At 41.2% G+C, this 13377-nt stretch overlaps 1 protein-coding gene across 8 annotated transcripts in view; it reads left to right on the forward strand.

Annotated features, from left to right (window-relative positions):
* Positions 1-13377, forward strand: part of MYOF (myoferlin) — a 137937-nt gene that overhangs the window by 84454 nt on the left and 40106 nt on the right. For all 8 annotated transcript variants that reach the window (XR_004972182.1, XM_036336582.1, XM_036336580.1 and 5 more), the window contains 7 exons: positions 599-730; positions 3822-3985; positions 6507-6621; positions 8420-8525; positions 9738-9883; positions 11900-12073; positions 13168-13276. Coding sequence is in view for 7 of the 8 variants with exons in the window: in XM_036336582.1 (XP_036192475.1) it covers positions 599-730; positions 3822-3985; positions 6507-6621; positions 8420-8525; positions 9738-9883; positions 11900-12073; positions 13168-13276 (946 nt within the window). In the remaining variant the exon portion in view is untranslated. The remainder of the gene's footprint in view (positions 1-598; positions 731-3821; positions 3986-6506; positions 6622-8419; positions 8526-9737; positions 9884-11899; positions 12074-13167; positions 13277-13377) is intronic.

Genomic DNA, 13377 nt, shown 5'->3' on the forward strand with positions numbered 1-13377 from the left:
GGGTGGAAGCAAACTGATTAATAAATAAAATTTCACAGGGGGTGAGAGAGGAGGCAGAGTGGTTTTCTCTGTGTTAGATTTTAGAGCTCAGTGGATAAACAGCAAAATGCTTTTAAGGGAATGTTTGATATATTTATTGATTTTGTTAATACTCATTATCCAGTTTAGGGAATTATTTAGTTCAGTGGGGTTCTTTTTGGTCTTGGGACCCCTTTCCACAAAAAGGATAATTCTACAAAAAATTGTTGAAGACCCCAGAGAGCTTTTGTTTATGTGGATTGTAACTATTAATATTTACCGTTATAAAGTAAAAGTGAGCCATTTAAAAAATATTTATTAACTCATTTTAAAAGAATAATAATAGACCCATTACATGTTAACTTAAGTTGCATGTTTTTATCCAATATAACTGTACTTTCTTTAAAAATCAGAGAGCAAAGTGATACTGTTTTATATTTTTAAAAATATTTTAACTGTGAAAACATAAAATTTCTGGTGAGAGCCATGGTTGGATGTTTGGCCAGCTTTTGGCTTAATGTTCATGTCACAGCCCATGCTGTGCCCCCCATAATGTATCATGTTTTTGTGCATCTCACAGTATCCACAGGAAAAAAGCAATGGACCAAGGGTGCCTGTGGAGTTGCGAGTGAACATCTGGCTGGGCTTAAGTGCTGTTGAGAAGAAGTTCAATAGCTTCGCGGAGGGATCATTTACTGTCTTTGCTGAAATGGTACATTCCACATCATCACTCCCTTTTCCTCTTTGTGGGGGTACATTTGCTTTTCATCCTTAGGGGAGCACACATATTTGAAACCACCAACCTCACCACTACCGCCTAAAATCCCAGCCAAGGGACATGAGCCTGAGGGAATAGGGAAAGATTGACTTGAGGTTTTATTGTCAACATTGGGACACAGACAGAGTGATTCACACTAAGACAACCCAGGAGTGAGGGCACTGGACAGGTGCAGACCTTGAGAAGCCTGCGTGGAGTTGGGAGCCTGTCAACCACGGGAGACTCCCTTCTCACGGGTTTGCTTGAGGCCAAAGAAAATGCTGCCCGAGTACTTCAAAGACAATAGAGATAATTTGTAAAACCTTCACTGAGTTAAAAATCGACTTTTGGTTATTAAAAGTCTCATTACAATTAAACCAATGAAAATAATTTTCACAAACTGGACAGCTAAAAAAAATTATTTGGATTTGTTCTTTATATACTATTTTAAACACAAAGTGCTTTTTGATGTGAATTTATTATATGTATTCAATGGGTTTCTTTTAATAATTCTCAGATGAACTCCATTCTTCTGCAGATGGGCCTTCATACTCAAATAAATGGGGAGATTGTCTTCTTCCTAGCTAGTTTATACACGTTCCTGCTGCCCAACTCTCTACCTGACAACTGGGTCAGGATTGTGGTTCTTATATGCTTGCTGGGCTATCTTCAGTTTTTACATTTTATTCATTTAGCAGTACCTGATACATAAATATTTATTGGATGAATAAATAAATACATGATAGCAGACTTCATCCATCCACCCATATTCTCCAACCATTCATCTATCCACCCATCCATCCATCCATCCATCCATCCATCCATCCATCTGTCCATCTACCCATCTACCCCTCTACCCAAGTTCTTAGAGAGTAGTGGCTTTATCCCAGGCACAGAGGCAGGTGATGAAGAAGCCAAGCCCTGTCCTCAAGGATCTCATCATCTATTGGTAAAATGGGGTGTCTTGTTAAACATGCTGACTGCCAGAGCCATTTCAGGGATTCTGATTCTGTTGCTGAGTGAGGGATTAGCACCAGAGGTGATTCCAATGTGGGTGGATAAGGGGTATCAGTGGACCACTTTGAGAAATGATGAAACACATGGGAGACACACAGAGTCCTTACAGCGCGGGCTTGGAAGTGCAATTGGAATAAGTAGAGGGTCTGCTGGAGATTGCAGGGGGAGGCTTGAGTGGTGGATGCTGATGTCCAGTCAGATGGGTAATGTGAAGTGGAGGTTCATCCGGGCACACATAGGAGAAGCTTGCTTCTGCAGTCCTCTAGCATTTCTTGGCTTCCACCTTACCTTCCAGCTTTGTGGCTGGGTCTAAGCCTGGAGAAGCTAGCACTGAGCAAGGATCAACCAGTCCAGGGCTCCCTTCCACCTTTTCCCATTTCCAGACCCTTCCCTGCCTAGAAGGAACTGGAGTTTCAATTCCCATAAAGAGATAATCCACCCATTTCACTTGTTCTGTGTAGCTCTAGTTTCTCCTGATTCTAACAGCCTGTGAGTACCAGTAGAGGCACACTAATAACAATAATGAAAATAACGCTGGTTCTTTCCTTCCTGTGCTAATACCAGACCTTAGTTCTCTACAAAATCCCTCCCCACCCTAGATTTCTGGAAGTCTCTGAGGTGCTTCACCTGTGCTAACAATCCTTCACCCAACTGCTAGTTAAAGGCCACAGCCTCAGAGCCACGTGAGGCTCCATCTCTATTGCTGCTGCCCTCTTGTCCGTGCCAAGCTTCTAACCTGGATTTCACTAGAGCCATGCTGGCTTCCAAGCAGAAGTGGTAGGAATGCCTTGTTCCTTCTTCCTGTGTCCTTGTCACTTAGAAACCAAAGGAGCTGTGCACATGCCCCCAAGTCTGACAGCCCCTGTGGCAACAGGTTCCCTATTTTCTTCCTCAAGTTCATCTCCTCTCAGGGCTCAGAGCCAATATCTGAGACAGGCACTATTGTGTCCTTGAACCCAATTTCCCCATCAGGCCCCTACTCAAGCTTCTTCCTTCCTCCTTTAGCCAAAAACTCCCTTGTCACTTATGCCAACCATCTTCTCAATCAGCTCATCAGCAGACAAATGGAACTTTTTCGCTGGATCCAAACAGGGACACTCATTCTAGCAAATCTCAATCCTTTTATGATGGTTGACATAGTAAAGGGCAGATCGTTATAGATTTATAAATTCTAACGTAGAAAGAAGTGACCTGTAAACCAGAGTCTGCCATTGCCACTGAATTTGCTTCCAAAAAGGTCTTGGTCTACCCACCAGTGGGGATGAAGGCTCAGAATTTTTAGGCCCCATAAAGGCTGGGTGCTAAACAACTTTCATGTTTCAGACAAGTTCTTTGTGGATTGCCTGGAAATGTAGCATCAGTTATAGTATTCTTTCTATGGGGAAATGTGCCTCAACTTCTAGGCAGTAGGCTTGCAATAAACTTAGAAGCCTGCATATTCATAAGCTGAGGACTTTTTATAAGTATCGAAAAGATTAGGTTCAGAGAACAATATGGAGCCATTCGAAATAATAATAGAAACAATTAGCATGATATACCATTCTTCACAAAGCACTTTCACAATCATTTGCACATTTGAACTTTATAAGAAATACTAGAGGCCCAGTGCACGAAATTCATGCACGGGTAGTGTTCCTAGTGGCTGCCAGCTGCTGGCTGGGGCCTTCCTTCCCTGGCTCCCGGCTGCCAGCCAGGGCTTTTCTTCGTTCCGCACCACCCCCTGGTGGTCAGTGCACATCATAGCAAGCTATCAAACTCCCAGTCAGTCTAACTCCCAAGGGGAGATTTTGCATATTAGGCTTTTATATATATAGATAGAATTAGATTGCCTCCGGTTTACATTTGGGAGCACTGAGTCTTAGATTTATCCTAAATTGCAGAATCAGTAACAGCCCAAGTTTGGTCCATACCTTCTGAGCTTTTTCACTTTCTATTACTGTTTAGCTTAAGTCTTAGGCTTAAAAATTTATTGGCTGGTTCTATTTCTTGCTCTCTGATGGTGTGTCTCCATTTTTCCTTTTTTTAATAGTATGAAAATCAAGCTCTTATGTTTGGAAAATGGGGCACTTCTGGATTAGTGGGTCGCCATAAATTTTCTGATGTCACCGGAAAAATAAAACTCAAGAGGGAGTTCTTTCTGCCTCCAAAGGGCTGGGAATGGGAAGGAAGCTGGACAGTTGATCCTGAAAGAAGGTAAGTTTTCCATTTTCTGAAAAAAATGATGTCAATGAAGCTTTTCCCTAGAAATTGGTAAAGGAATCTTCTCCACCATTTTTTTAACATTTATGTAACACCCAATGAGCAAGAATAAGTCTATAGAAATTCATAGAAACTTGAAAGATATCATTAGTGTCCCATACAAGGCAAACAAATGTAAGAAGACCCTGAGACTAACATTTATTGAGAACTTTTTTGTGTGAATGTGTCGAGCCATGTGCCAAGCACAGATATCATCTTACTGAATCTAGACTGCAGCCCTACAAGATAGGTAGTGTTAAATTTATCAAATATCTGAGATTTTTACCTTCTTGTAAGATTAGCAAAGTAACCTACCAGTTTCATGGATGCTGGTAGGTAGGAGATACAAAACTCCTGGTTCAGAGACAAAGGATTTTATTGTCCACAGCAATCGCAATGCCAGAATTTTAACATTTACTTTACTTCTCTGAGCCCCAATTCCCACAGGGAGACAAGAAGACAGTCAGATGACACTTGCACATGCAATGGGTGATGTGGCAGGAGAGGAACCTTGAGTTTGGGGAACCCAAACATTTTATAATAGGTAATAAGCATGCTGGCTCTTTGCTCCATAAAGAAATATCCTCTCAGTCTTCCAAATTTGTTTCCCATGTAAACATCCTTGAAAAGATAGTCGGTAACAAAAGTTAAGGGTCCTGTGTGCAGAAATGCAAAAGACACACAGAGATTTATGTCCCAACAAATAATAGTATTAGCTCCACTTTACAGATGAGGAAACTGAAACCTAGAGAGAATAATTAACTTATCCAAAGGCACTCAGATTGTGAATGTTAGGAGTCTAGTCTGGGCACTAAAACTGGCACTCAACTATTATGCTGGAATATTTGTAAGAAACAGAGGAAACACTTAAAATGGGTGAATTGTATGGTGTGTAAATTATATCTCAAAAGCTGTTATTAGTATGCCCTAACTGGTTTGGCTCAGTGGATAGAGCATCGGCCTGTGGACTGAAGGGTCCCAGGTTTGATTCCGGTCAAGGGCATGTACCTTAGTTGCAGGCACATCCCCAGTAGGGGGTGTGCAGGAGGCAGCTGATTGATGTTTCTCTCTCACTGATGTTTCTAACTCTCTACCCCTCTCCCTTCCTCTCTGTAAAAAACCAATTAAATATATTTTTTAAAAAGCTGTTATTAAAATAGGGAAAAAAAACAAAAAAACAGCAGAGAGTAGCAAGCATGTTTTCCCTGGAGTCTGGGGAAAACCAAAGCCTGGCTTATGTGTGTTGCCTGCAGCATCAGGACTGGAGGTCCCTCCTCTCACACTTCATGATGGCGTGCTTGAGTGTGAAGGAACCAAGCTTGTGAACTTGGATTTTATTACCTCGAACTAGTTTGCGATCTCTGTCCACATTTGTTTCTTGTAATCACATAGGCATTAAGGAAGGAGGGAAATGGGTGTGCTGGGTCTGCTCTGTTAAGAGCCAGTGTTTGGCCATGATTGCTTTTAACCCATGGCGGCTTACTTTGGATGGAGTTGTGGTGCTAGTAAGGAGAAGGGAAATGAGATTTGAATTGGACAGAAGGGAGAAAGGTTAGTGAGGACAGGGAAAGGCAGGGGGCATTGTGATTAAAAAAGCAGAAGGTAAAAGCCTGTCAGGGCTGAATGGGACCTCACAGGCAGCTACCGGGTCTTCTGTTCTCCTTCTCTGGGGCCCAGAAAAGTGATGGATGAACCCAATTTATACAAATGGTTGGGACGCTGTGTTTTCTGACTTCTTTCCAGTGCTTGATTCTAGGGGAGAATATAGCAGGGAAAAGACGTAGCACCGGTCAAGGAAAAAGAAACCTCACTTGAGTGAACACCTGGCAGAAGATTTAAGTCGAAGTTGGAGCCTCTGTACTTCCCTCTATGGATTGTCAACATAGTTTCACATCCAAGAGGAAAATTGGCATGGCAGAGAGGCAGTATAGGTTTCCCAAGTGCCCAAATGGAGGTTGGAGTCTTAAATGACCTGGTTTGGCTGCCGACCTAGGAACTATCCAGAAAACCTAAACCAAGCAAGCCATGAGTAAGAATTTCCACGCTTGGCCCCACGAGACTGTTCCCACTCCATTTTTTAAAATAGGGTGAGTGAGGAAGGAGGACTGCCTATTCTTTTGAACTGATAGCCAAGGGTTTTGCTGAGAAAAATCTGAACAGCCCTAAACTGAAACAGACATATGGAATCTGAGGTCCCTATAAGATGCTGCCCCCAATCCTTTTCCCCAGTCCCCACCCTAATTACTGGTAGTCTGAGGAGTTCTCTGTAATTTAGGTCTCATTGTTCCAGCAGGCCCCTTTATCAAACGAATGTCAAAAGCTGTTAGCACAAAGAGGAGTTTGGAGGGGAGCACCCACAGGGCCAGAATAAGGAGGGAACTGGTGCCACCCAGGCTGTAGATGGTTCTGGACCATTGGAAAGAGTTGGGCTTGTCAGCTACCAATTCTCCCTTGGTAACACGAGCTTTGCCCATAGCTTGCTGACCGAGGCCGATGCAGGTCATACGGAGTTCACGGATGAAGTATATCAGAATGAGAGTCGCTACCCCGGGGGCGAGTGGAAGCCGGCAGAAGACACCTACACGGACGCGGTGAGTGGCGTGCTCCCGAGATAGAGCCTTCCACGTTAGCTGTTTGGACCCATGGTCTGTGAATCCACTAACCACAGGCGTGGTTTCCCCTTCTCCTCTGCTCTGTCTCATGTTCTGAGCAGCCTTGCATCCATAACAAGCCACACAAGTGCACCTATAGTTATTTTCTGTAGAAAAGTCGTTGGACCTATTTAACTAGATGTTGGTATATGGTAAAGGTTGTGCAATTTTTAAAATTGTAAATGTTTATTTGATGTTTTTTTAAATAGTTTTTAAAAGATTTACAAATTGAAGACTCATGTTTTTAAAATATTCAAACAGCATAAAAGGAAATGAAAAGTAATTCTTCTTCATGATCCACATTTCACTCTCCGGAGATAACCATTCATAGTTTTCTGTTCATGTACAAGTAGATAACTTTTCTCCCCACCTAAATAGAATTGCATGCACAGTTCTACAACTTGCAATTTTCACATAACAATATATCTTGGACATCTTTTGATATCAATACATATACATCTGTTGTACATTTTTTCTTTGCCAGACCCAATGCTCTTATGAAGCTCTTTTTTTCTGTTTCTGTTAATATATATTAGCCTTTATTAGAGAAAAGATGGTTGTAAAAGTAGACTTGAAATATTTATGGACCCCCAAGAAAGAAAAGACATTTTCTCTTTAAAATCTAGGTTTGCTCTTATCAGATTTTGAAGTCTTGGTTTTGGAATCTTTAATACGTGTTTTATTACAAGTTAAAGAAATGAGTTGCAGTCGATCTGCACAATCCGACCAGAATCACCTTGCTCTAATGAGCTTTTGAAAAAATGCCTGCAGTGTTTTGGTATATGCACCCAGTATAATTTAATTGACGCTCTTTTTGTGGACATATAGGAGTTTGTTCAAGTCTTGGCATTTATAAGTGATGTGACAGTAAATGTTCTTAGACATACATTGTTATTCACTTGTGAAAGTTGATCTGTAGGGGACATCCCTAGATGGGCTTGGTCAAGGTTTTGATGCACATAAAGTTTTGATAAATATTGCCAGACTGCTTTCAAAGAGGTTGTATAAATTTATATTTCCAGCAGCAGTGTATTAGAGGGCTGTTTTCTAAACACTCACCATCCCCCTTTAACATCTTTGACCATACTTGAAAAACTGGTATCCTGTTGCTATATTAATTTTCACATCCTTAATTTAAAGTAAAGCTGAGTATTTCTCCATATGTTTATGCCCCCCCCCTTTACTTCCTTTTACTATGAGCTTTCCCCCCCATAACACTCCATCACTTTTTGTGCAGAACTGAAGTCAATATTTAAAATAAACTTTCTTCAATCATACATGATTATCATCTACAACCTCCAGCGCCATTACCCCATACTTGAAGACATGTGTTTTCCATGCTTTACCCATTTCTGATGGGTTCTTTCCAATATAGCCCCTCGTAAAAAGAGTCACACTGTTTCATAATATTAAATTGAACCATATGAAACTGCTGATATTTTACCATTTTGACCTGCAAAAACAATTTCCCATGGTTCCACCTAACATATCCCCTAATGGTGGAAACAGAGGCTGTTCTCTTTTTAAACTAATTTTTGTATAGTAATTGTGTCTAAATAAAGATTAGAGATTTTTCTGAGTAAGATTCATGTCTAAGCTGCTATCTCAGTTACCATGTGAATACCATAGTTAAGGTGAGGGATCATATCTCATCTTTGCATCTTAGATCACATTATGGCTTAGTTGTAAGTCTTCATGTTTTTGCCCTTTTTTTAATTTTTATTTTTATTTTTTAAAGAACGGTGACAAAGCAGCATCACCCAGTGAGCTCACGTGCCCTCCAGGTTGGAAGTGGGAAGACGATGCCTGGGTATATGACATAAATCGTGCAGTGGATGAGAAAGGTAGTATTTTATTTCATTTTTTTATTTTAATTATTTACATTTTTTATTACAGTTGACAATAGTTTCAGGTGTACAAGATAGTGATTAGACATTTATATACCTTATGGAATGATCACCCCGATAAGCCTAGTAGAGAAAGGTAAGATGTGAGTTTATTTTCTGACTAGGGGCTCTGCAGCCCAGCTCTGGTTAGCCAGAGTAAAGTTTCCTTCGGAATGAGGGGTCTTACCCTTGCTGGTTTGTCTGTGACAACCAGATCATGTGGTTTTACTTGTGACGGTTCAGATGCCAAATCTGAAGGACAAGCTAGTGCTTGGACAGGTGCAGGGTGGGGGACTGTCAAGAATAAAAATGTGAGGCAAGGGGGCCAGGTGGCTGGACTTTGGGATGCCAGAGGTCCATAATGAGATATTTTCTCTATTCTAACCACACCCCATTCCCTCCCTGGAGACTATAAATTACCTTCAAAGTCCTATTCAACAAGAATGCAGAGTACTGACGTAGCCTCTGCTAATGGTGTGTATCCTTTTCTATGAACAGTTTAAATAAAACTATAACATTTGGAATTATCAAAAAAGAAAACCCTGATTTTTTTTTCTTGTAAGATGGAGTAGTACACAGAAACACCTAGCTTTCAAATAGATTTCCAGTTCTTTGCTGATCCTGACACATGCATGGGCCTTGTAATATTAGTTAACATTAACTGAGCACAACCTACATGCTGAGCACGGCCCTAGTGCTTTGCATGCATTATATTGATGAATTCTTTTTTAAAATTGGGTGTTTTAGCATGATACTGGAGAAATTAGGCCATAGGCAGGTTTGCTAACTTGCAAGAAACTTTTTTTAATTCATGGCTGGCATGTGGGGATGCTGGGATTTGAACTCAAGCTGTGTGACCGCACAGACGGCATGCTTTTAACCACCAGCTACTTCTGCCTCTTGTTCTGTGCTTTATTCTTAGATACATTCAATTACCATGAATGAATGGAGGTAAAAAAAAAAAAAAAGTGGCGGGGAACCCCATGGCCACCAAGGAAGAGGGAGCCAGGGGGATAATGCCATATTCAGTTTGAAAGGAACAGTGGCATTCAGTCGTGATGGTAGAGAATATTTAGGGGCAGAGAGAGTGACTGAATGTTTCCTGAAAGTTTATTTGGCCATCTGGCAAGTGTATCTCCTTTGGATAACCATTCACACTCTCTGTTCTAGGCTGGGAGTATGGAATTACTATTCCTCCTGATAATAAGCCCAAATCCTGGGTTGCGGCAGAGAAAATGTATCATACTCATAGACGACGAAGGCTGGTCCGAAAACGCAAGAAAGATTCAACACAATCCACTGCCAGTACTGCAAAGGTAAGAGGGGCAGTGGGAGGGACCTGGGCTGGGCCCTGCCTTCCAGACCACACAGAAGTCCACTTAGCTGTTGCTACAGAAGCCATTTGCCACTCAAGGGCCTACTGCCTTGCCCCAGGGTTCTCAGTGTGCTCCTTACCCGGATTGATCAACAACAGCATCACCCAGGAATTTGTTAGAAATGCCATGCTAATCTAGGAACTCTGAGGGTGGAGCCCAGCAACAAGGTGATTCTGAGGCAGGCTAAATATTGAATGTAATTGAATGTATCTAAGAATAAAGCACAGTACAAGAGGCAGAAGTAGATGGTGGTTAAAAGCAAACCACTCAAGAGGTAGTACCAGAAACAGAAGTTATTTGGTAGCATAATGGAATAGTGGCAATAGCTCAGGACTTAGAATAAGAGGCATAAGGATTCAAATCCTGACTTCATTTTGTTTCTCATCTGCAAAATGGGTATCACATCATGCTGCAAATTAGGGAATGGTAGGGCTTAAATGGAATAATAATAAATGAAGTGGAACAATAATACGAATAACAGTAATAAGCAGCACATTTTGTATGTCTTTTATAATGCTAGAGACTGAACATGCATTATCTACCATCCACAAGGTTGACATTTTATCCCCATTTTACAGAGATTAAATAGACTTGCTCTAGGTCACATGTCTAGTAACCAATACAACTGGTGTTTGAACCCAAGCTAGGCTAATTCCTAACGAGAACTTTTTCTATCCCACAAAGTTCCTAACTCACACAGTAGGTATGATGAATGAAGTTACTTTTTATTAGATGGTGAGCTTCTTAGGCACAAAGATGGATCCATGGTCATCTTTGTATACTTCTTGCCAGCTCAGGAACTTGTTCCTAATAAATGATGGGATAAATTGAATGAGCTGATCAATGAGTATTTGTTTGATTATCCCTATCCTAATGGGGTGAGGAATTTCTAGAGGCATTTGACGTCCTCCTTCCCTGTGAGAACACCAAGGTGATGTGGAAAGAACGCTGAGCCACCAGTCAGAGGACTGGGAACTTGGCCCCGTTCTGCCAGGGTCTTGTAGAGACTTTGATCATGTTCCCTAATCTGCCTCACTCCTAGCTACGTGAACTACTTCAGTGCTACTGTTAGCACGACTAGAGGGCCAATTACAAGACTGTGCTTGACCTGGATTTTCTGTTCATTCAAAGTTGAAAAAATAACCCCTACATGATATTAACCCACATGGAGTTCTTATTTCTACAATCCAATGTTACGCAGTAGTATTCTACACTTATTAAATCTAGTCAGACTTTTAAGATGTTTACATAAAATTCCCACCACTAAAATGTTTCTGCCTTTCTCATCATTGCTTCCTCAGCTCTTGGCACAGTTCCTGTCACATCTAGGCACTCATATTTGTTGAGGGAATTGAATCGAATATTGAAAACTGAGACCTTTTATATGTAAATAGTTTTAAGATAAAAAGTACTATACTCAGTTATTAATTATTACAGGAGTAATATACCCTGATATTCATGTAATTATTAGTTGTGGCAACTATTAGCTTAAACAAGATATTTAAACCCTGGGGAGGATGGTATCATTTATCCTCCTTTATATAATGGAGATAATAATGGTTTCTAACTATATCATAATAGCAGTGTTTTCTTATGAGCTAATGAAGTGAGGACGAAGAAAGCAACTTGAGAATGAGTCCATTTGCTTCACCCATCCACCCACCCACAAAGTCTGAGTAAGATGCCTCTCCTGATAGTACAGCCACCACCTTGGTAACATCTCATTCCATGGGAACTGTCTGGTTATCTCTATATCCCCATAGCCTATCAGCTCTGCAAGGGCAGACAGCCTGTCTGTTTTGTTGTTTGTTGTGTGCCTGGCTCCTAGCACAGTGCTTGGCACAGAGATGATTTCCAACACAGATTTATTGATTGACCAAATAGTTTGCTTTATCAATATAAGGATGATGGTCATGATCATGATGATCAGCATTAAAACTTTTACTCCTGTTTTAGGCCATGGAAGAATTTGAAGACCAGGAGGGCTGGGAATATGCTTCTTTAATTGGCTGGAAGTTTCACTGGAAACACCGTAGTTCAGATACCTTTCGCCGCAGACGCTGGAGGAGAAAAATGGCTCCTTCAGAAACACATGGTGCAGCTGCCATCTTTAAACTTGAAGGTGCCCTTGTAAGTAATAAGTAGGCAAACCTCAAATAACATTGGTTGAGGAAGAATAGATGAGTGTTGGAGACAACACCATGATTTCACAGAGGTTCCTCCAGGACTGCAGGACTGCATATAATGTGGGAGAAAGCTCCACATCCTATGTGCTCAGTCGTTTTTGTAGAATGAGTGCACCATTAACACCTGTTTACACACCTATTTAATGTTGTTTCACCTAACATTTCCCAAATAGATCTGTTCCCAAACCCTTGTTGCAGGTACATCTATTAACACCCAAGGCACAGGGTCTTGGATCATAGCTTGTAAACTACAACTGTTCAACAAACTGAGAGTGTTAAATATACAGATATGGGGGAGGAGGGAGGGAGGACAGAAGGATGGCTGACAGAATTAGAGAATAATTCACATGGAAGTACAATAAAGAAGGAAGATAGAGTGTCAGACTGCGGACTGAAGGGTCCTGGGCTTGATTCTTGTCAAGGGCACATGCCCAGGTTGTGGGCTTGATCCCAAACAGGGGGCGTGCAGGAGGCAGCCAATCAGAATTCTCTCTAATCGTTGATGTTTCTATCTCTCTCTCCCTCTCCTTCCTCTCTGAAATCAATAAAAATATAGTAAAAAAAAAAAAAAAAAAGAAAGAAAGAAAAGAAAAAGAAGAAGAAGGCAGCGAGGGAAAAAGCAGATGGAAGGAGTGATTAGTAAAGTGGTGGTGATTGACCTAAAACAATGTGGTGATCAGGAACAGCCTTTCCTTACGTTTCTGCGCACTGACCAGCTGTGTTCCTCTTCCGATGCTCTTCCTCTTCCTCCTCGCATCCTTTTAACCCCCTTATTTACCCTTCACACTTTTTCTTTTCTCTTTCTCTTTCAGTGGCAGGGTGTGATAAGCCTGGACTTGAGGTAGAAGGTCTGGCTTCACCTTCCTGCTCTATCCCTTTTCAGCTCAGTGACCGTTGCTTACTGTCCTGGGCTATATTCGTCTCTGAAAATAACGCGATTGGATGAGAAAACTCTCTTTTAACAACCACCGTTCCATTTGTCGGTAATTCTTGCCTCTCCAGTTGTCGGCATGCCTCATTGAATTTCTGCCTCCTTAGGGCGCAGACACAACTGAGGACGGAGATGAAAAAAGCGCGGAAAAGCAGAAGCACAGCGCCACCACTGTGTTCGGGGCCAACACTCCCATTGTTTCCTGCATTTTTGACAGTAAGTCTATAGCATGTATTCATGCATCTGATAGTATGATTTTTATCTCAAGAAAACTCTTTAAATCACCAAATATAATAAAAATGTACCTTCATTTTCAT

This window comes from Myotis myotis, unplaced genomic scaffold (genome assembly GCF_014108235.1).
Source record: "Myotis myotis isolate mMyoMyo1 unplaced genomic scaffold, mMyoMyo1.p scaffold_m19_p_15, whole genome shotgun sequence".
In the NCBI taxonomy this organism is placed as follows: domain Eukaryota; kingdom Metazoa; phylum Chordata; class Mammalia; order Chiroptera; family Vespertilionidae; genus Myotis; species Myotis myotis.